Source organism: Vitis vinifera, chromosome 14 (genome assembly GCF_030704535.1).
Source record: "Vitis vinifera cultivar Pinot Noir 40024 chromosome 14, ASM3070453v1".
NCBI lineage: Eukaryota > Viridiplantae > Streptophyta > Magnoliopsida > Vitales > Vitaceae > Vitis > Vitis vinifera.
In genome coordinates, this window is record NC_081818.1 from 21,401,126 (window position 1) to 21,426,211 (window position 25,086).

Here is a 25,086-nt window from a genome sequence, read left to right on the forward strand (position 1 = left end):
TTGGATTTAAACAATTGATTGGATTGGATGTAAATTAATTTACATATTAAAAATAATTTATTTTTAGAAGTAATTAGATTGTAATAAATATATTTAAAATTGATTTACTTTTTTTATAATAACAATGAATTATTTTCATAAAATTCACAAAATAAATATAAAAAAAAATCATCAACCACCAATTATAAATAAGAGGATAATGAAGTTTTAGAATGTGAGCTTAGTTCGATTATTATTAAGACATAAGAAAATTAAAAACCAAATTAATAAAATCTTTTGCAGACAAATAAAAATTCTTTTGCACCTTCCTCCGATGGAACTTTCTTTTTCCACAATTTCTCCTACTTTGTCTTCACATTCCTAAGTTCTTATGTTTATGGAAATGTGATTTAAAAATAGATTTTTGTTTTTTAAAATAAAAAATTATTTTAAGACATTTATGACATCATTTCACTTTTGCTTTTTGGAAATCATTTTTGAAATGATTAATTTCATTCATATATTCTAAGATTTGGATTAATTACATCTATTTAAATAATAATAAAGATGCATTTGATGAAGTTTCAAACTCATTTGATTTACTCTTTAAATTTAAGTGAAAAGAAGAATATGTTTAAAGATAAAGTATTGTTTTTGAAATATAAAAAAAACATATAGAAATAAAAAAATTACAAAAAAAAAAAAAAGCATTAAAAAAAATAGATGAAGTAAAACATATGATTGTTATTTAAATAGTAAATGTTTATTTTAAAAATAATAATAATAATAATAAATTCTAACTTCTCTAAATTTTTTTCATTTTAAAAAATTTAGAACACTGGAACAAAATTTTGTTGTGAAGAATAATTGAAAATGATTTTCTAAAAAATTACCAAACATAACCTCAATTCTTGAATTATATATCTCAGAAAATATTAAAGATATCGTACATGAAATCAAAATTTAATTCTTAGTTGATTGGCAACTCCATATCCCAGCTGTTACCATGAATCAAATGAAATCAAATCATCCAAACTCCTGCCTGATTTTTCCAGACTCTGCACTTCCATGAACGCCCAATGTATAAACTCAAAACACGTAGTGTACAACATAAAAATTGGTACATTGTAGAGAAGTCTGCTCAAGACCATGCTTCCACATGGTACCTACCAGCCCTTTCCAGTGCCCTAAGCCATCTCACAGCAGATTCCCTTGGAACTCCATTTTCCTTGGATACAATTTCCTCAAAGCAAGAAAATACATCAGAGGGCATCTTTGTTGAAGAACCAGCAACATAGATGGAAGCTCCCTCACACAACAAATTCCAGATCCTCTGGCTGTTCTCTCGCATCTTATGCTGCACATAGACCTTGTGTGGCTGGTCCCTTGAGAAGGCCACACAAAAGCCTCCACCCTTTTCTTCTGAAAGCACACCGCCGTTTCGTGAATGGGACAACCAGAAATCTCTGTATAAGAAGTCATTATCCTCGTTCCAACAACCAAAGAAGAAAAGCACGGGAGCAGTTGAACCAGATCTACTTTGTATGGCCCTTTCCTCCACAAATCCACGAAAAGGCGCACAACCAGTCCCAGGTCCAATGAGAATGAGAGGAAGTGATGGTGGTGGGGCAGGAAGGGAACCTTTAATAAACCATGCAGGAATAATCACCCCTGTTCATAAGAGAAAGAAGAGTTAAGCACCCCTTGACAGGTAGTATTTATATAGTTGCTGCATTGAGTAAATTTTACGAGTTTTATGTGTTATGGTGTACCCATACCTTGTTGAGGATCAAGTCCAGCTAGCCACTTTGAACAGAGACCAGTTCTTTTCCTCTTAAAAGGTGTTGTCCATGGTGTCACATTCACAGTTAGGTGCAATTGATTAGGGTGAGCTAATTGAGAAGAAGAAATGGAGTAAGCTCGTTTTTTTAATGGAGGAACCAGCTGCACCAGCCACTCAAATGGCATTTGCACTGAAGGGAAATCCTCTAATACCTATAGCATACAGACAATCCGATAACTGAAAGAAAGAATATACTCACTGGGTGGATGTAAAAGGAAAAGGAACATACATTTTCAGATCATTCAGATATTTAATTTGGTTGTCATAAGTTAGTTTATGTGAGGGACTTTGTTTTCCAGAACCATAAAAAAAAAAGGCTTACTAAAACATTAATAAATTGCTCAGGATTTCTCATTCATTAAGAAACTTGTCCATGCAGCAGTTAAATATGCAAATAAAGCACCAGCTGCCTTTTCTAAGAGGGGGAAGAGAGAGAAGGCAAAGCACCAATCATTCACTATCTACATGGTCCATTCTTTTCCTTTCCCCAAAGGCCATCAATAAATTCCCTCTTTTTTTTTTTTTGGTTTGGGGGTGGGGGGGGGACGGGGAGACTTATTGAGGAAAATGTTGAGTGAAATAGGATACTTTGGATCACCTAAAATCTTATCTTAGAATGAAAAAAAAAAAAAAGGCTTCATACTTGTACAAAGTTTGAACCAGTTCTTTTGTCAGTGTGTTTTCATGAAATAATGCATAGTGTAGCGCAGAGACTGTAAAAGAATGGAATGGAAAGATGCTCATCAAATAAAACACAAAGCAGATATGTATCAGTAATTCAAAAAATTTAACCTCCAGAACAGTTCTTCGTTCCCTCTGGTTGTACTGGTATAGATCATCTCTTCCTTCAGGTGAGGCAAAATATTGAAGCCTTTCCTTTTCGTGTTCAGCAGTTGCAAAAAAACTCATGACCTGAAAGGACGAATATATCAGGATAGCTAGTCACCTAAGTGAACTGGCATCTTGCAGTCGGAAGTAGAAGGGCAAGTGTAAGAAATCAGATTGCACTATACATTTTGGAAACAAATTTACAACATATTTAGTTTTTTCTTTCAATTCTTTCAACAAATTACCAAGGATTGAGAAATTATTAAGCATCAACTTAAATTTCTTCCACATTGAAGAAGAAATCTTGCATTTATCTACCTGCTTATAAATACACAACTGATCCATAAACTAACAACACATGCAAAGCATACATAAGTTGAGGCAGCTACAATCCACTCACATGGTTAAATTTAACAGACTTGTGCATATAAATACACAACTGATCTATAAACTAAGAACACATGAAAAGCATGCACAATTTGAGGCCATAATAATCCACTAACATAGCTAAATTGAATAGCAACCTCTCTTTCCTAAATGCACAACTAATAAATAAAGAATGCATGCAGAGGATACACAACTTGAGGCAGTTATAATCCACTCACATGGTTAAATTTAACAAACTTGTGCTTTCTCTTTCTGTCACATATATTCCGTTGAACTATAATATATATCATGCTTTCTAACATTTCTCTTAGTTATGGCCCCAGACCTGCCTGGGGAGAGTCAAATAGACCCACAGACAAACAAATCATGGACAATCTCCTTTAGGTTTGCATGTGGGCTCACTAAATTGGGGGAAATAATCATGTGGTAAGGTTCAAACTCATAATCTCCCCCTAAACAAGGGTCTGATACCATGTTGGACAATCAATTTCATAGAAGTTTAAACTGTTAGAATTTGGGCTTATAATATATCTCATGCCCTCTAACAATACTTTTTCTTATTCTTCTTATAAAACAGTTGTTTCTTCAGAATTACTACTAATGAAGACACAAAATAAACAGTGGTTTTTGGCATAAGATGAAGAAGAAGAGCAAATTTTGCCTCTATAGACCTGCCTAAAGATACATAATTGATCTACAAACTAAGAACGCATGCAGAGGATATAAAACTCGAAAGTATAATCCACCCACATGGTTAAATAAACAGAGTTGTACTTTCTCTTTCAATCAATTTTTTTTTTTTTTATCAATAAGTATAAGATTGTATTGCAAAGAGGCGTTAAAATAGCGACCCACAGAATTATAGTATAAAGGAACTCACCCTCTTACATAAGGGCCCATACAATAAGGAAAAAAACAAAAACCTTCTCCCTTATCGCAAACACACCCAACCTATAAAATCTATTAAGGTCGAAGGACCATTTTTTATCCACAAATTGGTTTCCGACCAAAGTAAATACACAAAAGAAGCTTTCAGCCTTTGAATGGACAGCGCGCAATCCTCAAAAGCAATTGAATTTCTAGCCTTTCAAATGACCCAAAACAAACATAACGGTCCCACTTGCTACGCCACCTTCCTCTTCTTACCCACAAAAGAGCCCCTCCATCCTACCGAAAGAGGAAAAACCCAAGAAACTCCAAAAAAATAAAGGAGCAACATCCACACTTCCCTTGTTTTTTCACAATGAATGAGGAGGTGGTCAATTGACTCCTCACACATATGGCACAGAAAACATCTATTTGCCAAAGCCCAACCTCTCTTTTGCAAATGATCCAAGGTTAGAACTCTTCCCCATGAAGCCTCTCACGTAAAGAAGCTTAATTTGGGCTGCACACAAGAGTTCCAAATAATCTTCGAAAGGAAAGAAACAAGAAACACCGGCTGCATAGCCCTATACAAAGATTTTACCAAAAAAAACCCATCCTTTGAGTCCATCCACCTCACCCTATCCTGCTCATCCACCCTAACCTTTTTTCCCCTCCAAACAACAAAACGACCTTTCCACTTCTTCCAACTCCCAATCATTGAAAGGTCTATTGAAACAAGGATTCCAACTTCCCCCCTTTCCCCCTCGGCTGTCCAAACTTCATTTACCCAAGCCTCTTTGTAAGATGCTAAAGCATATAATAAAGGAAAAGCCTCACACAAAGGGATGGTTCCACACCACTTGTCTTTCGAAAACCTCACCTTCTTACCATCATCCATCACAAAGCCAAAAAAAGGGGTTACTAGATGTCTCATCTTACTTATTGCTTTCCACAACCCAACTCCATAGGCCTCCCTAGTCTCACAAGATCTCCACCTTCCTCTTTCCTCCCCGTATTTCCCTCTAATCACTTGGTTCCAAAGGACCTTTCTTTCATTTGCAAAGCGCCAAACCCATTTTCCAAGGAGAGCCCTATTGAAAGACCCAAGACTCATAACTCCCAACCCTCCTTTTTTTCTGTCTAAACACACTATCAGCCACCTTACTAAGTGTGGTTTTTGCTCAAGAGCCCCACCACCCCATAGGAAGTCCCTTTGAATCTGCTCCAATCTCATTCTAACTACCCTAGGCAGTTGGAAAATAAACATAAAATAGATCGGCAAATTGGACAAGGTACTTCGCATTAAGGTAATCCTCCCCCTTTTGAAATGTACTAACGTTTCCACATAGTCAATCTCTTTCGGAATCTTTCTTCTATTCCATCCCAAGCTGCAACACATTTAAAAGGAGCACCCAACGACATTCCTAGGTAGGTGGAGGGCAATTTTCCCACCTTATAACCAAACTTATCAGCCAACTCTTCCACATTCTCAACTCTACCAACCGAAATCAGCTCACTTTTCTCCAGAGTTGCTCTTAACCCTGAAATTGCCTCCAACCACATTAACAACCAGCACAAGTACGTCAACTACTCCTCCTTTGCCTCACAAAAAAAATCAACATATCATCAGCAAACAACAAATGAGAGACCTGGACCCCTTCACCCCTTCTTCCCTGAATCGAACAAGGCATCAAAAAACCCCCAACAACTGCTCTCTTTAGCAAACAACTAAAAGCCTCCATCACAACTACAAATAAGTAAGGCGACAGGGGATCTTATTGCCTTAACCCCTTGAGCTTTGGAAAAATCCAGTAGGGCTTCCATTCACCATAACTGAAAACCTAGCAGTGGATAAACACCACTTTATCCATCTGCACCATCTTTCCCCAAACCCCATCTTCTCCAACACCGCTAGAAGAAACGACCAATCCACATAATCATAGGCTTTTTCAATGTCTAATTTGCAAAGAATCACCCCTCTATTGCTTTTCAAAATAGAGTCTATTGCTTCATTAGCAACCAGCACTGCATCCATAATCTGCCACCCCTCCACAAAAGCATTTTGAGACATTGAGATCACCTTAGCTAATACACCCTTCATTCTATTAGCCAACACCTTAGCTAGCCACTTATACAACCCTCCCACCAAGCTAATTGGCCTAAAATCCTTCAAGTCCTCTACCCCCCCTTTCTTAGGAATCAACACTAGAAAGGTTACATTCAGACTTCTTACAAAACTCTCAGTCTCACGAAACTGTCTGAAGAAGTTCATTACCTCCTCATTTACAAAATCCCACGAAAACTGCCAGAATGCCATTGAGAAACCGTCAAGGTCTGGCGCTTTTTCTCCACAAAAACCTGACGGCGCACCAAAAACCTCCTCCTCCGAGAAAGGCTTCTCCAGCCCCTCCACATCCCCCTCTTCCAGCCTCTCAAAATTCAAACCATCTATACTGGGCTTCCAATCACCAGGATCTGCTAGTAGACCTTGAAAAACTCTGCACACCTCCTCTTTGATCTCCCTTTCCTTAGTGTACCACCTCCCATTCACTTTAACTCTAGTCATCTGATTCCTTCTTCTATGAGCATTAGCCATATGGTGAAAAAACCTTGTGTTTCTATCCCCCTCTTTCAGCCATATTTTCCTGGACTTCTACCTCTACGACACTTCTTCTAAAAGGACCCACTTTTTATACATCTCTCTTACCTCCTTCCTAGCCTCTTCTTCTTCCAAGGACAAAGAGCGAACACTCTCTTCCTTATCCCAAATCCATTATATTCCAAGCATTCAATCAAATGTATACCTTTTCTTATTCTTCGTTAGAACAGTTGTTTCTTCAGAATTACTACTAATGAATACACAAATGAAAGGTTGTTTCTAGCATAAAGAGAAATCATTTTTTCAAAGACCATATTTTATTATCATCTTTTTGCTGAGAAATAAGAGGCCATTACCCAGCTAAGGTCCAGTTTGAGTTATGGGAGGCTTGGATTGGAAATGGTAGCATTTTTACATAAAGTGGCCATGGGCAGAATTGAACCTGCACACACTTTAACATCCTCCACCTGTACCTCGTGATAGACCCTTGTTTTACCAGAAAATGGGAATTTGAAAACCCAGCAGTTGTGTTCCATGAAGGATCTCTCATCCCTCTTTGCACTTTGTTTTTCTATTAACAATATTTTTGTTTTCCATTAAAAAAAGGAACCTTCAGTGTCCCTTTTTATTTTCAATCTTCAATACAGAACAGGTGGTCTAGCAGATGGTTTAAACATGTTACCAAACACGTCTCATCAATGGATTAGTTCAGTTTCTCCTTATGGTACCAGATTATCTTAAAACCCCTTTGATAGTGTAAAAATTCCAATCATCTTGTTTTATAGTGTAGCAAGGAAACCGGATTTTTCTCTCTTCAAGGAACTAAATTAACCATAATCTCACCCAGGAAATAAAAAAATGGCCAGGCTCAGAGCCATTATATAATTCAAGCCAACTCAGACAATGGTAGAAGAATGAAACTGATAAAGCATTTAATGTGATGACAATATATGGAAGACTCTTATACATTTCATCAGACAGCCATTTATGAAAGACAAAACTGTACCAACAATAAATCAAGGCAAATATATATATATATATAAAAAAAAAAAAAAAACTGTTCAGAAGGTTTATAAAAATAAATAAATAAAATAAAAATAACTTATCCCCATGCCACGAATTGTGCACTAGGAACCTTTTTTTTGGACCTCCTAAGGTTTTTCTAGAATTCAACCGCACCTCTGGTTTATATGCTTGCCTACTCATACATAATGTTGATTGACCAACCCCCACCCCCAACACAAAAACAAAGCAACATCTTAAATATCTCATTTAAGATGGTTTCACATTTTGTTAGGACCTTACTCTGCACTACAAGCTTCAAGATAGGTAGAGAGTTGCATTAGGTTGATGGCTAATAACAAATCTTAATCAAACTCCTATGAGCATGAGCCCAAGAAAATTTTAAGCTAGACCATCCCAATAATTAAGAAAGAATCTCTTATTGGAATAATTAAGAAAGGTTTTCAGATTAATCTAACTAATTGCTCAGATAGAGATCATGTCATGATGGTGAAGAACTGATTAGTTGTCTTGCGAGTGCGCTACAGATAGATGTCCCTCAAATGTTTCAATTACCATGGTAAGGGATGAAAGTAAAAACTTAGACCAGAATCCCAACCCAATTAGCTGTTCTATGTAAAAAAAGTTCCTAAAACCCATTCCATCCTCTGAGAAAACCCAGAATGTCAAGGTAGTTTATCATTAAAATCCAAACAATATGTTGATTAATGGGATTTCTTAATTCATATGTATATAGGTAATATGCCCAGTAGAAATTTATGAATACTGGTTTATCACTGTCATAATTTTATCTACTTCTCCAATTCATTTTCTGAAAAATGTATGGATGCTGCAACACATCTAGTGATCTAAAAAATTCAACAATATAACAAACTGAATAGATCATATACCTAGAGATTGAATTAGCGAGAAAGAGGAAGCAAAATTAAGATACCTGGCAAAGCTAGAAGTCTAGTTACAACATTCACCCCAGAGAAGAAAAAATAAGTAAATAATAAAGAGCTAACTGAGCTAACCATACAGGATTCTTGCCTCAAAGAAATAGCGCCGGGGAGAAGCTGACGCAACATCCATCGTCAATTCTACAAAGGTTTTTAATTTGATTGGGATCTTTGAATCATTTATATTAGCATTGGGAAGGTGATTCTCCATCTCTCTAGGATGAACCTGAAATCAAACATTTTCATTATTATAAAAAAATAATAATAATAAATACATAAATGAAATTAAGGTGAACCTCCAAGCAATTGGATATAATACTTGTTGAAGTTCATGATAAACAATAATCTAGATTAGAATCTGGATGTATCAATGAAATCGAAACAAGCTCAACAAACTCTCAATCCCAACTGTTTGGGTTGGAATCCTTTCTGATATGCAAAGGAAAATTTTATTGGCAGGTCCCTAACAAAAAGAGGCACAGCCTAAGTACACAGAATGCATAAAAAGAGCGCTGAAGGCAAGCAAGGATAAAACAACACCTCATCCTCTTCCTATACAATATAACTTAAGAAAGGAGCTGAAAGTAACAATCCAAAACAACATTAGACCAACAGTACAAAGAGTTAATGAACAAATTTTCCCACATCAATTGTGAACTCTTCACCCATTCAAAGGATGAGGATCCATCCTCCAAAACCTCCTTCCACTCCTCCCCACAAACTTCATGACTGATCAAGGAAGCAATTAAGTCCAATCCCTCTCTATAAATAGATAAAAGAAAAAAGAATATTATAGATGGCATCACCTAACAAAAGAGGGCCTTTCTCATGTCCTATGCCTCTAATTTGCACCATAATGATATAATCTTATTGGTACCGTTAGAAAATATCTCAAATTCCTAATTGATATATGTTTCTTTTTGTAAAAAACATTTCTTATATTGTTATATCATTGTAATATTAGATTTTCTTATAGAATAAGAAAAATTATTAAAAAAATCTCTATAAATATTTTAGGTCATGAAAGAAAAGGTTATGAGATAGAGATAAACTTATGAAGACAATATGTGGTAGATAGAGATGTAAGGAAGAATGAGAGACACTCAGTGGAGTGAAGACTAGAGGTTCAGGGTATAAATACAAGGAGCAAGGAAACATGGGGTGTTTCAAGGCTCAGTAGTGGTATCTATTCTTCTATCATTTTTAATATTCTCTATAGTATAGTGGAATAATATCTCGTCCATAGATGTAAGCATGGTTGGTTGAACCATGTTAAAAGCCTATGTACTTTTTTGTGTGTGGTTGGTTTTTATTTGCATGTTCTTACACTAACATGTTAGCATTAAAGCTTCAGCATACATAACAAATAGGTATCAAAGTTTAGGTTGTTAGACTTGGAATGACAAGATTGGGAAGTCTGATGGAAGAAACAATTTTAGTTTATGGTTGTATTAAAATGCATGCCTTATTGGTTTGAAAGGGGTTAGCCAAAGCATTGAGAGGTAGAGAGACTTTCCAACAATGATGTTTGATGAAGAGGAAGATGAACTTAGAGAAGGCACACAATACTAGTCTACTATGCTTAGCTAATGAGATACTTTGTGACGTACAAGAGGATTCGGCTGCCAAGTTATGGTTAAAGTTGGAAAGTTCGTATATGATGGAAATTTATTGCAAATTGCTTGTATTTGCAGAAATGGTTGCTCATTGTCCAGATGAAAGTAGACATTCATTAAAGACCACCTTGATGAGTTTAATAAAACTCTTACAAATTTGAGGAATGGTGAGAGAGTTTGATTTTGGTCTTTGAGATATTTTGTACATGCCTTTATCTTTAGTTCCCCTTGTATAGTGGAGAAGTATAGTTTTACTTTGATTAGGTTTTGAATTGCATGGGAAGAACCTCTCATCCTTCTCTTGAACCGTACTATTATCAATATATATTTTTTTGATAAAAAAACAAAAGAGAATAAAAATAATTTTGATTTGTTTTTTACCAAATTCATATGAGCACTTTGTGGATACTAAGATATATAATAGAGACACTCTCAATAAAGGATGTTAGGGGCCCTGAACTCAAAGGAGTTAAAGAAAAGGGTGTTTGAGAGTAGAAAATAAAATTCAAATGAAGATTGGTGGCTAGAAGGAGAGCAAGAAAGAAAAATAATGGCAATAAAGGTCGATCAAGACCTAAAACAAAGTGTAAAGGAAACAAGTGTTTCAATAGCAACAAAGAAGGAACTATGTGAGAAATTGTCTAGAATGTGAAAAAGAGAAATTTTCTAATTTTGGTGATGCAACAATTATAGAAGAAAATTCTGATACTATTAGGAATTCAGGTAATGAGTGATCCTTGATTCAGGGTGTTCGTATCATATATCTCCCAATAGGAATTGGTTTAGTACCTACCAACTTATAGATTGTGAGAAAGTTTTTATAGGAAACAATGTGGCTTGTAAGGTTGTTAGAATAAACACAATTCAGATTAAGATGCATAATGATATTGTAAGGACATTAACTAATGTAAAATATGTTCCAAAGTTGAAGAAAATTTGATTTCTCTAGGTACCCTTGACTTCCATGGATGCACTTATAAAGTTAGAGATGGAGTTACGAGAATCTCAAAGAGTGCTCTTGTTGTGATGAAAGAATAAAAAATTAATGGGCTATACACATCGCAGGATAACATATTTATAGGTAAAATTGTTGTTTCAACCTAAGAATCAATCTTAGAGACTACCAGATTGTGGCTTATGCAATTAGGACATATAAGTGAAAGAGGATTAATTGTTGAAAAATATCTCAAATTCTTAATTGGTATATATTCCTTTTTGTAAAGAATATTTCTTATATTGATATGTCATTGTAATATTAGATTTCCTTATAGAGTAAGAAAAGTTTCCTTTTTTTATTTTTTTTATAAGTGTAAGTGTATTAGATTAAAAAAGAAGTATACACGATGTATACAAAACAATCAAAAAACCAAAAAGAAGCATGGTAACACAAAAACCAATAGTCGTGTCCTACAAAAAGCCTATCCTTTCCACAAACTCTAAACAACGATAAAGATCTATCCTTAATATACAATCATACTCACTCCAAAAAATATTTAAGAAAGAGTTAATTGATTGTTCCAAACTTTCACAATTATAAAAAACTCACCTATTTCTCTCCTTTCATAAGTTCTATAAAACAAACATGTAATGGAGCAACCTTCCAAACCTTTTTTCTTTTTTTCTTCTTTCCAACAAAAGAACCATGTCAACTTAGGAGAAACCCCATAACTGAAGAATGCATCACGCACTGTACACCAAATAGAGCAAAAATCAACTACCACACAATACTCGTGCTTTTGTGCAATGAAAAAGAACATGATCACTCATTTCTTCTTCTTCTTTGCACATGTAGCATCTATTAGGAATCTCTAACCCCTCATGAGCTGATCCAGGATCAGAATCCTGGCCCAAGTTGCTTCCCAAGCAAAGAAGCTAGCTCTCATTGGGACCTAGGAATTTCAAACTATGTCATGGGGGAAAGGCTTTGACTCCAACCACACCATAGAATCCTCAAAGTCCAAGCTAATGGAGTGGTCATACAATCTCCTAAAAAAAAAAACCATTAACCTCCTCCAGCTCCCAATCATGCAATTGTTTAACAAACCTTCAACTCTAACTACCGTTGTCCCAAACATCCTTCGCCCAAGCATCCTTTGAGGAAGCTATAGAATAAATGGTCAAAAATAAGTCCTTAAGGTTGTGTCTCCACACCACTTGTCTATCTAGAACTTTACCCTATTGTCGAAGCCAACCTTGAAACCTGTTTAATCTTTGAGCACCTCCCAATCACTTCTGATTGCCTTCCACACCCCCATTGCACTCTGCTCTTTTACTTCTTTAGCGCACCACCCCCTTCTTGTTGCCCATACTTCCTTGCAATTACCCATTTTCAAAGAGAGTTCCTTTCACAGATAAAACTCCAAGACCATTTTCCCAAGGGAGTTTTATTAAGGATTGATAGGTTTTTGATGCCCAAACCTCCTTGTGGTTTTTCCAAGCAAACAACTGTCCAATTTGCCAAATATGACTTGTGAAGCAATGCCTCCCATCCCCAAATAAAATCCCTTTGAATCTTTTCCAATCTCACAACTACTCTCTTTGGGATAGTAAATAGGGACATGAAATAAATTGGTAAACTGGATAAAGTGTTCTTTATTAGAGTCTATCTTTTCCCCCTCTGAAAGATACTGTCTCTTCCAAAAAGCAAGCTATTTTTGAAAACAGTCTTCCATCCTTTCCTAAACCATACAAGACTTGAAGGGGCACCCAAAAAAAAGCCTAAACAGACGGTTAGAATAGTACCCACCCTATAACCTAAGATCCCAGCAAGCTCCTCCTTGTTAGGGACCTCCCTAACAAGGATCAATTCACTTTTCTCCAGGTTGATCTTTAGTCTTGATAACGCTTCAAACCACATAAAGACCTAACTCAGGTGTTCTACCTTCTTCTTGTTAGCATCACAAAGAATGAGGGTATCATCTGCAAATAACAAAAGGAAAACCTCCGCCCCTAACCCATTTCTACCCCTTACTAAGAAACCATCAATGTAACCCCCTTCTTTCACCTTGCTAAGGATGCGGAAAAGAGTCTCCATTGCCAAAATGAAAAGCTTAAGAGGGGAAAAGGTTATGAGAAAAAAATAAACTTATGAAGACTATATATGGTAGATAGAGGAAGAATGTGAGACTCCCAGTAGAGGGAGAGGATTCATGGTTCAAAGCATAGATACAAAGAGTAGGGAAACATGAGATATTTTAGAGCCTAATAATTGTATTTGGTTTTTATCTTCTATGATATTCTTTATAGTATAGTGGAATTATTTATCTCATCCATGGTTGTAGTATGGTTGGCTGAGCTATGCTAAAATCTTATAAACCTACATGTGCGGATTGTTATATCATTATGTTCTTGCATTGACATGTTAACATTAAAGCTTTCACCCATACAAAGGTTTAATGTTAACAAGTTGGAGCAAGACTATAAAGATAAAACAATCTACATACAAAGGTATACGAGGTTTTAATGTGATTCAACCGACACTGCCTACATCCATAAATCAAAGAGATCATCCCATTATACTATAGATAATATTACAATGAACGAAAAAACATGATACAATCATTGAGCCTTGTTTTCCCATTCGTTGTATTCACACCCTAAATCATGAGTCTTCTCCCTCCACCTAGAGTCTCCCATTCTTCTTCGCCTCTTTATCTCCCACGGATAGTCTTCACAAGCTCATCTCCACCTCATAATCTTTTTCCTCTCATGACCTATAATATTTATAGAAATACTCCTCATAATTTTCCTCATTTTATAAGGAAATCCAGTATTACAATGACATATCAACGTAGCAAATATTCTATACAATATTATTTACAATATATATATATATATATATATATATATATATATATATACCAAAATATTATTTACCAAAAAAAGAAAAAAAAGTGTATACCAATTAGGAATTTGATGTACTTTCTAATATTCCCTATCTTGCATTAAATTTCATTAATGCAAAAAGAAAAAAAGTGTATACCAATTAGAAACTTGTTTGAACTAAATCCTTACTCCACACCACGATTTCTTTGTGTGCCATTCTCTCCACAGTTCCATCTGTGCATCACGATCCTATCATGCACCATGATCCCCTTGTGTGCTATGGATTAAAACCATTTAGACACTTCACAGTTTCCACCATTCAAGATATAATAAGTGTATAAGAAAAACTACACTTATTCTGGAAAATGACAACTTGCTTCTTGTATCACATTTATCTCAATTGACTCTACTTTCAACTAAAATTCCTTTCGTAATCTTCTTATGTGCTTTGTTCTCTTTGACTCTTTTAGAAATCTTCAACCAAGGCTTTCATATCAGATGTTATACATGGAGAAGTTTTAATGCTAACATGTTAGCGTAAAAACACAAAGATAAAACAATCTACACACAAAGGTATGCGAGGTTTTAATGTGGCTCAACCAATTATGCTTACATCCACGAATGAGAAAGATTATCTCATTATATTATAACAAATATTATAGATGACAAAAAAACATGATATAATCATTGAGCCTTAAAACATTTCATGTTTCCCCACTTCTTATATCTACACCCTAAGATTTGAAAGCTCTAGGGTTGTAGTTTTCTTGAACAATGGTAAAAGTTCTTCGTCTTCACTTGTAGATGTAGGCTTTATGCTAAACCATGTAAACCGTCATGTGCTTTGTGTGTTTTTTGTTTTCAATCTCTTAGTTTCTTCTCACTATTATTGTTCTTTGTCATGGTTTCTAGTATCAGAGCCAAGGTTGAGATTTCTAAAAGAGCCAAAGAGAACAAAATATACAAAAGGATTACAAAAGAAATTTTGGTTGAGCATGGAGTTAATTGTTCTCTCCTCAAAATGAGATACAAAAAGTGTGTACCATAGAGAGTTTTAAGATTGACTTTATTGAATTGGATCTAAGATGGAGATTGTTGGAAAGTATCTCAAATTCCTAATTATATATGTTTTTTTTTTTGTAAAAAAAAATATCGTATAGAATATTTAATACATTGATATGTTATTGTAATATTACATTTCCTTAGGGAATAGGAAAATTATTAGGAATATTTATATAAATATTCTACGTCACACGAGGAAAAGGTTATGAGATGGAGATTGGCTTATGAGGACTATACGTGGTAAATAGAGATGTGAGGAAGAATAGGAGACACTTAATGGAGTGAGGACTCGATGTTTAGGGTATATGTATAAGCAACAAGAAAACAAGGAATGTTTCAGGGCTCAATAGTGCTATCTATTTTTCTATCCTTCATAATATTTTCTGCAGTATAGGGAAATGATCTCTCTTTTCTGTGAATGTAGTCATGGTTGACTGAATCATGTTAAGACCTCATGTACTTTTGTGTAGTTGGTTTTATCTTTTTGTTCTTACACTAACATGTTAGCATTGAAGCTTTCACAAGTATAACAAGTGCAATACCTCATCTTTTTTGCCTTGGTCAAGTCATATTAGACTACTTTTTCCACTATAAACCAATTATTGTTGCTACTTACAAGTGCATGACATTCCAATTCCAACCTTTTTGCCTATTTTTACAAAATTGTTTCTTTATAGCCAAAAGCAATACCAATCTTATAACCATCTTATTCCTTTATAGTTTCTATATTTCATAAACCTCTAAGAATCTAATGTCTTTTTTGGTAACACACCTGATCCTGTCGAAAGCATATTTGTGTAACCCTTGCCTTGGGATCTCACTCTTGTTCTAGTGAAGTAAGGGAATATTCTTCCAATCACTGCTTTTGTAATGGGTGATCGAACCTCGATAACAAAAATGACCACTCATGGATATCTCTACGTTGAAAATTTTGAAATTTCCCTCATTTATACTCCTTAATGAAATTAGATTTCATGTATTGGAAATAAGTTATCTAATCATGGAACCTTCTTTCTAACAAGAAAAACTTTATTTTATCAAGGAATGAAACAATATGTACAAGGAAGTTTCTTATCAATAACTGTTAGAATCACAGTAATGATCCTTCACCAAAGAGGAAAATTTATGAAAACATAATATTTAATAAACACTAAAGGCCCTCAACTCAAAAGGAGGGGGGAGAAAATAAGGGAAAAGTTTCTTAAGATATGTAACCCCCTCTTAGCTCCACCACTGGCTTCTTGATTAACTTACACAGGCCTCAGAACTAAAGAGTCCACACACCCCAAGGAATTTCATTTGTATCAATTATTAAGTATAATGAAGGACAAGATATCCTTCAAAAAATATTTAAAATTTTCTTTTCTTTGATAGACAAAAATATTTAAAACCTAATAGGAGGTGGGGAGGAAAAAAAAATCCATACTACTCCAAAAGAAACATAAAATAAGCTACAAAAATGAGAGACAAAAGGAGAAATATAAATCCTACAAGCAACCTACATAATTCAGGGAGGTAGAAAGTCCATAAATTTCCCTAGGAAGTGGAAACAGGATAACTATCAAATAAATGCAATTTTCTAAAATATGCATTTATACAATGTTGATATCTATCCAGGCATAGTTACATACAATATACAATGTAGGATAACCAACAATGAACTGAGATAAAAAAGAACTACATACTGTGATGAATGATTCAGGGTTCAAATTACACCGTTGTATGAAAGTGTCTATAGCAATGGGACTCTGACTGGGGAGAACCTCAACAATGTCACCAACTGCATATTCAATAGCCTGAAAACATAAAACACAACATTTCATTGTAAAGTAAGAAAGACTATGGTTGACACCAACTCATTTGTGGAACTAATTACCTGCTTTAAATCCAAAATGGAAAATATAATCTATAACTTACAGATGAAAGAACTTCAAACTCAATGTGGAGCACATTTTTTTCACAGCCTGCTCTAGTTAAGGAATGGTTCTCAACCTACATAAATGAATTTCGAAAGAACCAAAAGTTATATATGAGACAACAAATAAAAGCCGATAGTTTATATATATATATGCAGTGTTGATTGCTAATGAAGCCATTGATTCGATCTTGAAGAATAAAGAACGTGGTATCTTGAGCAAACGTGACATAGAGAAGGCATATGACCATGTGGACTAGTCTTTTTTTTCTCACAGTTATGCAAAAAATGGGTTTTGGGGAGAAATGAGTTAGGTGGATCAAATGGTGCATTTCCACTACAAATTTCTCTGTGTTAGATTCTTTCAAAGCTCAAGGGGTTTGAGGCAAGGAGATCCACTTTCGCCTTATTTATTTGTAATTGCTATAGAGGTGTTTAGTTGTCTCCTAAAGAGAGCAATGGATGGAGGTTTTTTGTTAGGCTATAGGGTGAAGGGAAAGAGTGGAGAAGGGGTTTAGATATCCCATTTGTTGTTTGCTGATGATACCTTGGTGTTCTGCCAAGCTTCCCAAGATTAGATGACCCATCTTAGCTGGTAGCTTATGTGGTTTGAGGTCGTGTTAAGAATAAATTTGGAAAAGAGCAAATTAATCCCAGTGGGTAGGGTGGAGAATATTGATGACCTTCCTATGGAATTTGGAAGTAGAGTCGGCAACCTCCCATCCACTTATTTGGGTCTACCTTTGGGTGCACCGTTTAAGTCTGTAACAGTTTGGGATGGAGTGGAAGAGCGGTTCCATAGAAGGTTGGCTATGTGGAAGAGACAATACATTTCCAAATGAGGGAGGACGACCCAATTCGAAGCACGTTGTCGAATTTACCCATTTATTTTATGCCACTGTTGGGTATGCTAAGCTTAGTTAGATAGAGACCAAAACATATTCAAAGGGATTTTCTTTAGGGAGATGGAATTTGGAGTGAAAACTGCATTTAGTAAGATGGAAGTTGGTGTGCTTAAGTAAGAAGAAAGGGCATTTGGGGATCAAGTGTTTTTCCACACTCAGTAAGACCCTTCTTTGTAAATGGAATTGGCGGTTTGCGAATGAGAGAGAGGCTTTGTGGAATCAAGTGATTAGAAGAAAGTATGGGGAAGAAAGAGAGGTTGGTGTTCTTAAGAAGTGAGAGAGGCATATGGTGTTGGGTTATGGAAAGGAATAAGGATGGACTAAGACATTATGGGCACTAGGATTTCCTTCTTTGTAGGTAATGGGCGGAGGATGAGATTTTGGAGGGATAGGTGGTATGGGGATTCTCCTTTGAGTGTGTCCTTCCCATCTTTGTTTGCTTTAGCTATTGATAAGGAGACGTGGGTGGTGGATATTTGGAGCCCCTTGGCTGAGGGGGGTCAAGGATGATGGAAACCCTTGTTTCTCAAGATCCTTTAATGATAGGGAGGTGGAGGAGGCAAAAAGCTTCTTGGGGTGGCTGCATGGGAAGAAAGTGTGCGGTGATGTGGAAGACAGGGTGTTTTGGACCGAAACAAAGAGTAGAAAGTTCTCGGTCAAATCCCTCTACAATGCTCTAGAGCAGGGCAACCCTTCTTTGTTTCCCTCAAGTTGCATTTGGAACATGTAGGTCCAGCCCACAATTAGCTTCTTTGCTTGGGAGGCTACGTGGGGCAAGCTTTAACTTTGGATTTGATTCAAAAAAGAGGATGGGTCTTGGCAAATAGATGTTTTTTGTGCCATGAGAAGGAAGAGATTATAGACCACCTTCTTCTTCATTGTACTAAAACAAGGGTCTTGTGGGAATTGTTCTTTACATTGATTAGGGTGTCATGGGTGCTATCTTCTTCAATTAGAGAGACTCTCCTTAGTTGGCATGGTTCTTTTGTGGGCAAAAAGCATAAGAAGGGGTGGAGAACAGCTCCTCTATACATCTTTTGGACAGTTTGGAAGGCAAGAAATAGATTGACCTTCAATGATGATGTGCTTTCGATCCAGAGACTCAAATGCATTTTTGTTTTTTCCCTTTGGTCAGAGGCAAAGTTATTTATAGTTGATCGCCCTCAAACTTTAGTTAGTGTTATTGATTGGTTGGGGTTTAGTTAAGGTTGTTTTTGTACCTGACTGGGCGCTTATTTACTTGTACTTTTTGGGAGGGTGGGAAAATGAAAAACTAACAAACTATACCACTATCCATCCCATACCCAAGCTGTCTACAAGTTTGATAAGAAGATAGTTCACATTCATATAATATAGAGTTGCAAGTTCTAACAGTTATAGAAGCTTCTTAATGCATACAAGACACACAGGCATGTGTACACAATTATATTTGCATATTTATTTCATAACTGAAAAATAAAAACAATTTTTTTATTGTATACGTAAAAATAAAATAAAATAAAAAATCATTCAAAATAGAAGTCAGAGAATCCAAGATTAATTGAGATTAAAACAATGTCACTCCACTAAAGATTAGTACAATATTAGGTCAACTGTGCATCAGTAAAGCCTCTAAATAATCTCTAATGAATGGATGGTACTAAGAGAAACAACTGGAAAGAATTTAAACATTTCCTTTTTTTTTTAATCAGAGACAAGAACTTAAACAATAGCCTACAATCGATATCATTTTTTACTGAATATTGTCTTAGAACCATTAAACTGAATGTTGTCATAGAACCATCAATCAGTAGTTTCAGGCCTTTTTTACAGGAAGCAGGTTCCACAAGCTTCCTTCAGAAGCCTTTCATGGAGCACAATGCATCAGAAAACCCCAACAAGAGGCTCAGAATCAGTGAAAAGTTAAATCTTATCTTTGGACAGCATTAACAAAGTGAAATTAATTCACTCCCCATTTATTTATTTTCCTTTGTACGAAGCTCTTTTCTTTCTTAAATCTTTCTTCCTGCAGGGAATTGAAAGTCATTTCTTTTATTTTATTTTATATTTCTCATGGAAATTTACATCCATTAAGAAAGTTCAGAAATATGCAGAGAAGAATATACAAGAATCTATATCTGATTTTGATTAAATGGGAGCTGTGCTCCAAATGAAACATTCCACGTTATTAATAATTCAATCAACAAGGCTACTTGATACAGATGTCAAGAGAGCATCTTGATACATTCAAAAGTCAACTAATGTCAGCACCTACCGCCATCGGAAAAGCTATATTTACTATGCTAGTCTACCCTTGCCAAAGTTGCATAGCAACATGCTAGCACAACTGATTTACACTTTAAACAATACTGAAGAACTTTTTCCACATCATGCTGTCCAATAGGAAATAGCCATTTCAAAACTTCATATGGGACAGAATGCAATGTCCAACTCAATTAAACAGAAAAATATTAGAAATTCCAAATATCAAACACACCAATCACACTATGTAGGTGATGTATGTTAACAATTCAAATGATGCCAAAAGTTGGAAGAATTGACTAAGTGTAAAAATACATTCAACATGTGTAGTAGCTAACAATACCATTCTTAAAAAGCAGTCTGGCCTATTCTTGTCACGAGAAAATTTTCCAGGATGCATTGATCGAACTCTCTCAATCTGCATCTCAATACACTTCAAATCTGAGTCAAGAAAAGGGAATATTTTGCTTTCAGTAAATGAACCTATTATCTGCATATTAAAAATATACAATAAAGATTGGCTCAATCCTTTGGTTTGGCAATAGGCTATACTGCATCATAGCATGATTTAAAACCAACAGGAATTTAGTCTAAACCAAGCTGACCAAGCAGCAATATGATCTTCGGCAACATATTGCCAGCAAAAACTCAATTAAGTCAATCAAGCCCTAGATTGCATGTGACACTTAGATGATGTACATAAACTTGATGAAAAATAAAAAATGTGAGATGTCTAGCAGAGTTAGTCTTTTATAGTTAATGTATTGGTGTGCAGGTAATGTATTCCTTCACTTAAGGGAAAAACAAACAAAGTGGTTTATTGACTCACCACTATCTAGTAATAAGATAGTTTCTAATGTCATGTGATAGAGTTTCCAGAGAACAGATCGATGGGCATATGGCTCTTTTAAAAGTAGCATTTAGAATATAAAGTCCTTTTGCCATTGCTTATATTTATTTTTCCAAATTCCAACAACCACAAACAATTAACAGATTGTGTTGTTTCCTCAGATCTCCATCATTTCACTGGTGGGGTACAAGATAAATGCACTGTTTCAAACATATGCATCTAAATTATTCCACTTCAACAAAGTCTGAGTAAATGATAACAAATTATAAACAACACAAAAAAAGTCCATGAAGTTGGAAATTAATTTAACCAAGAACTCATAAAGACACGTTACCTGAGTCAGTTGAAAAGTGTGAATGCACCTTGTCAACATCATGATATGTGATTTGAACTTTTGGTGGATCAATCAAATGTGCATCTTGAATCAGAAAATCTATACCATTCGGGAAGAATTTTGGATTCATTTTACTCAATGTATTCCACAAGGAGGACATCCAAGGATCTAAAGCACCTTCATACCTATGAATGGGAAAATAAAAAGAAAAAAAATGCTTCTGTCAACCCAACTTCATCCAAATTCAACATCAAAGTTAACTTGGTAGAACAACGCACCCCACATGAACCCAGGCTCACTCAGTTAAAAAGGCAAAAAGTTACAAAAATTGACAACCTTTTTTTTCCCCTTTCTATTGGGACTTGAACCAGGAGCCTTCCACATCTCCACCCTAATCCCTCGCCACTTGAGCCAGGCCTCAAGGTTGAGGCTATTAGAATTGAACAATTTTGAGATAGGATAAAACATTTTCATTCTTTTAGAAAGGATGTGCTTGCCTTAGTTATTGTATCTGAAGCTAAAATTGGAAGATAGGATTTAGCTTATAGTGAAATTGCAAAACTCTGGTGCACGAGCAGCACGAGTATATGATCTTTGAGACAACCACAAATGCCTATACATCCGATTTTTCCTCAAATAATAGCGCATCCAGTCAGCAATCTCATTATCACTCCAAATTAGGTGATCTGGGACTTGTTGGAAAGCTTTGAGAATGTAAATTCCAAACTTCCAATAAAAGTAGGCTCAACATATAACACAATGCATTCAAAACAATTTGACCTCTTTGCCAAGAAAAGATCAAGCTTGGCAACAGTGAAGTTGACATAAAATGCTATATTTTTCCATAAAAGAAAATTTTCAGTACACACTACTTTATTGGGAGCTGTTTAACGGTCTATGTAATTCTGTAAAAGTGAGCCTCAAGGTAGACTGTTCTCTGGAGGCTATTTTGCACTTTCAAAGCAATGGACATTTTTTACAAAAAGGAAAAAGGAGGGGGGTGGCTATTTCTCGGTGAAAGGTTTGGTAATGGTTTAGTTTAAGGATATAAATGCTGGAAGAGTAGGTTTTGGATCAATTTAACTCTGATTAGAAAGAAGAAGAAGAAGAGGAAGAAAGAAACAAAGAAAGAAAAAGGTGTTTGGTAGAAAAAAGGGTAATCTTGGTAAAAAAAAAATGGAATGAAGAGAATGAATCGCTTTACGAAGAGCATCTGTGGATTTCTAAATTTATAGATTTAAGAAGAGCATTAATAAATTTCTAATTTTGTATATCATTATTAGGCAGCTGGCGTTTATTTTACTTACACTGGTCAATAAAAAATGAGTTGCACTGAGTGTGTGCCTATGTTGTATTATATGGGTTAAAGTTTTGGATCAATTTAACTCAGGCAAGAAAAAAAATAAGCGTTTGTAGAAAAAAAAAAAGGGTAATCTTGGTTAAAAATGGAATGAAGAAAATGGATAGCTTTAAGAACAGCATCAGTTAAAAAAATGAGTTACACAATTTATTTGCCTAAGTTATGTATTATATAGGTTATATTTCAGTAGAAGCTAGTTAGTCTTAATTAACCAATCCAGAAGAGCAGGTAGACATCAGAAAGAAAATGGAAGATAAACTCAGCAAGATCAGGGCACCCTACTATCAGATTAAGAAAAACTTCAGTATGTACTATGTAGACATTAAGACATAATTGTAATCATACCCTGAAGGGTGCTGATCATCGCCCAGACCTCTTTCAACAATAGCCACTGCTCCAAGATCTAAAAGTCTTTTGTCAAGCTTCTTTGCAACAAACTGCAATCCTTGACAGAAAGTCAGTTCTTTTTTATTTAAAACAAAGCAAAGTCCATTTCATTATCATTAAAACATTCCACATTCGCTAACTCTGTATCATTGTCTCAAAAGAGCAATATCATTCCACAATTTGTGTGAAACAACCAGAACTTTTGACAGAAAAATGAAGCAATCAATTTAACAAAACAGCTGAACAAGGCATCATTTTTCTGAATTAATAAAGAAAATTGAAAAGGACATATAATTCTGGGATAATTTATGAACTATTTATAGCTGCAATATGTACATAAACCTAACAGGCTCAAAAGTTAAAACTAAAAATATACTTCTATGTTCTATCAAAATGGTATGAAGATCAATCACTGCATAATGAGGTCTTGAAGTGTCATATTTGAAAAATAATATGCCAAATAAAAAAAAAATTATATATATATATATATATATATATTTTGTTCTTTTTGGACAAGAAACAGAAATATCTAGCTATGAAAAAAGAGAATACAATGAAAGGTTCCTGCCCTTCAGCAGAAAGCAAGTTAACTAGGGAAATTTATAAACAGAGGGAGAAAGTGGAAGAAAAGAAAACAAGCACACAAACAAAAAATATATATATCTTAGATAAAATGCTCATGTTTGTCTGAGAAATTCTCAGAAATGTTTAAATTTCTTCGATAATTTTTTTTTTTTTTTTTTGACCCATAGCAAACAAACAAATTTCCTCATATCTTGCATGACCTTGAAACTCTGATATCAATTTATGCCTTTAATCCTCTATTTAATATCCATCAAAATGAAACTAAAGAACTAAAGAACTATAATATATAACTTCTACATGTCAACAGGGTTACTAGAGATGAAGTACCATAGTTTCCAAATAGTATATAGAAAAAATTATTACATTATATTTCTGGTAGCCAGAATCACCCAACCCAAACACAGCATAATGAACTCCTTCTAGCCACCTCTGACTAAGATTTCTCTGCAAAAGAAACTTCCAAAATGCCTGCAAAATAAATGAGAAATTAGGAAAAGCAAAATAGATTACTGACCATCGACACTTGAGCTCCTCCAATTTTTTTATATTCACAATAGAATCCCAACAAACCTTCATGGAATCTGGTGTATCTCCCTGGCCTGTGGTGGAAACAACGAATATCACATTCTCCTCATAAGGTAGAGAACCCTGAAACAGTAAACAAAAAAGATGCTGATAAATATTGGATTCAAACCACTAAAAAAATGGCGTGTGAGTTTAATAACAGTATGCACAAATTTTTGCATCCTTAGAAAATTCTCAAAGGTTCATGATACTTCGTATCCTATGGTCGTTTCCCAAAGGTCTCCTGGCCATTAATCACCCAAGAAAAACCTGATGCCTCTATAATTCTCTCATCAAAGAAAGTGTGCTCTAACTACGGGAACCGTCGAAATGAATTATTTGACGCAAAATTCCAGACTTTCAGAGACCAAAACCACATAAAAGCAGAAAATCAAGGGGAATTGGCAAGGAAAGAAAGAAAGATTGGACATACGGCATTGAAGCAGTCGATGGAGAGAAGTGTTACAGGGCAGCCTCTGCGCTCGGCCTCACGGGCGATGCGCTCCGCTGCATCCAATGCATTTCCAGTTTGGGATGCGTATAGTATCAGTAGCTTCTGCTTCTGCTTCTCCCTCCCATTCATGGCTGCTCCCTCCCTCTGCTCACATGAACACACGGAGACCGAGATATGGCGCTTCTAGGGCTATAGTGGGTTGGGCTGGAGAATGACTACAATGGGCTACAATGGGGTATGGCCTCATACATCTGGGCCAGCGATCTTATCCAGGTTTTTACGATGCCTTGGCCCATTCTAGAATCCTCAGCTGCATTTGATGTACTTTTATATAAAGACACAGTCTTAAAAGCCTTGAGTTATAAGCAACGAAGTTTGTATTTCTTTTTCATGGATAACCGAGTAACCTCCCATGACCAAGCCCCTGGACTCTTCATTGGAACCCAAACTTTACGGTGCTGCCATCCCACAACTAGGGGTAAATTTAAGGCATTATCAATGATAGATAAAATTTTATCCCA

General features: G+C 35.4%; 1 protein-coding gene across 2 annotated transcripts; it reads right to left on the reverse strand.

The window, feature by feature from the left end:
- Positions 1 to 878: 878 nt before the first annotated feature.
- LOC100259949 (NADPH-dependent diflavin oxidoreductase 1) lies at positions 879 to 25,086 on the reverse strand. 2 transcript variants are annotated; one of them, XM_002280023.5, is made up of 12 exons: positions 24,545 to 25,084; positions 24,118 to 24,195; positions 23,911 to 24,015; positions 22,921 to 23,012; positions 21,216 to 21,400; positions 20,375 to 20,472; positions 16,888 to 16,962; positions 16,656 to 16,766; positions 8,559 to 8,693; positions 2,615 to 2,734; positions 1,758 to 1,974; positions 879 to 1,650 (listed from the first exon to the last, which is right to left on the reverse strand). In XM_002280023.5, the coding sequence occupies exons 1-12, from the start codon at positions 24,692 to 24,694 to the stop codon at positions 1,121 to 1,123; spliced, it is 1,896 nt and encodes a 631-aa protein (XP_002280059.1). In that variant the 5' UTR covers positions 24,695 to 25,084; the 3' UTR covers positions 879 to 1,120. The 2 variants fall into 2 exon arrangements, with proteins under 2 accessions (XP_002280059.1, XP_059598489.1); XM_059742506.1 differs by lacking the exon at positions 16,888 to 16,962 and having other exon boundaries at positions 24,545 to 25,086.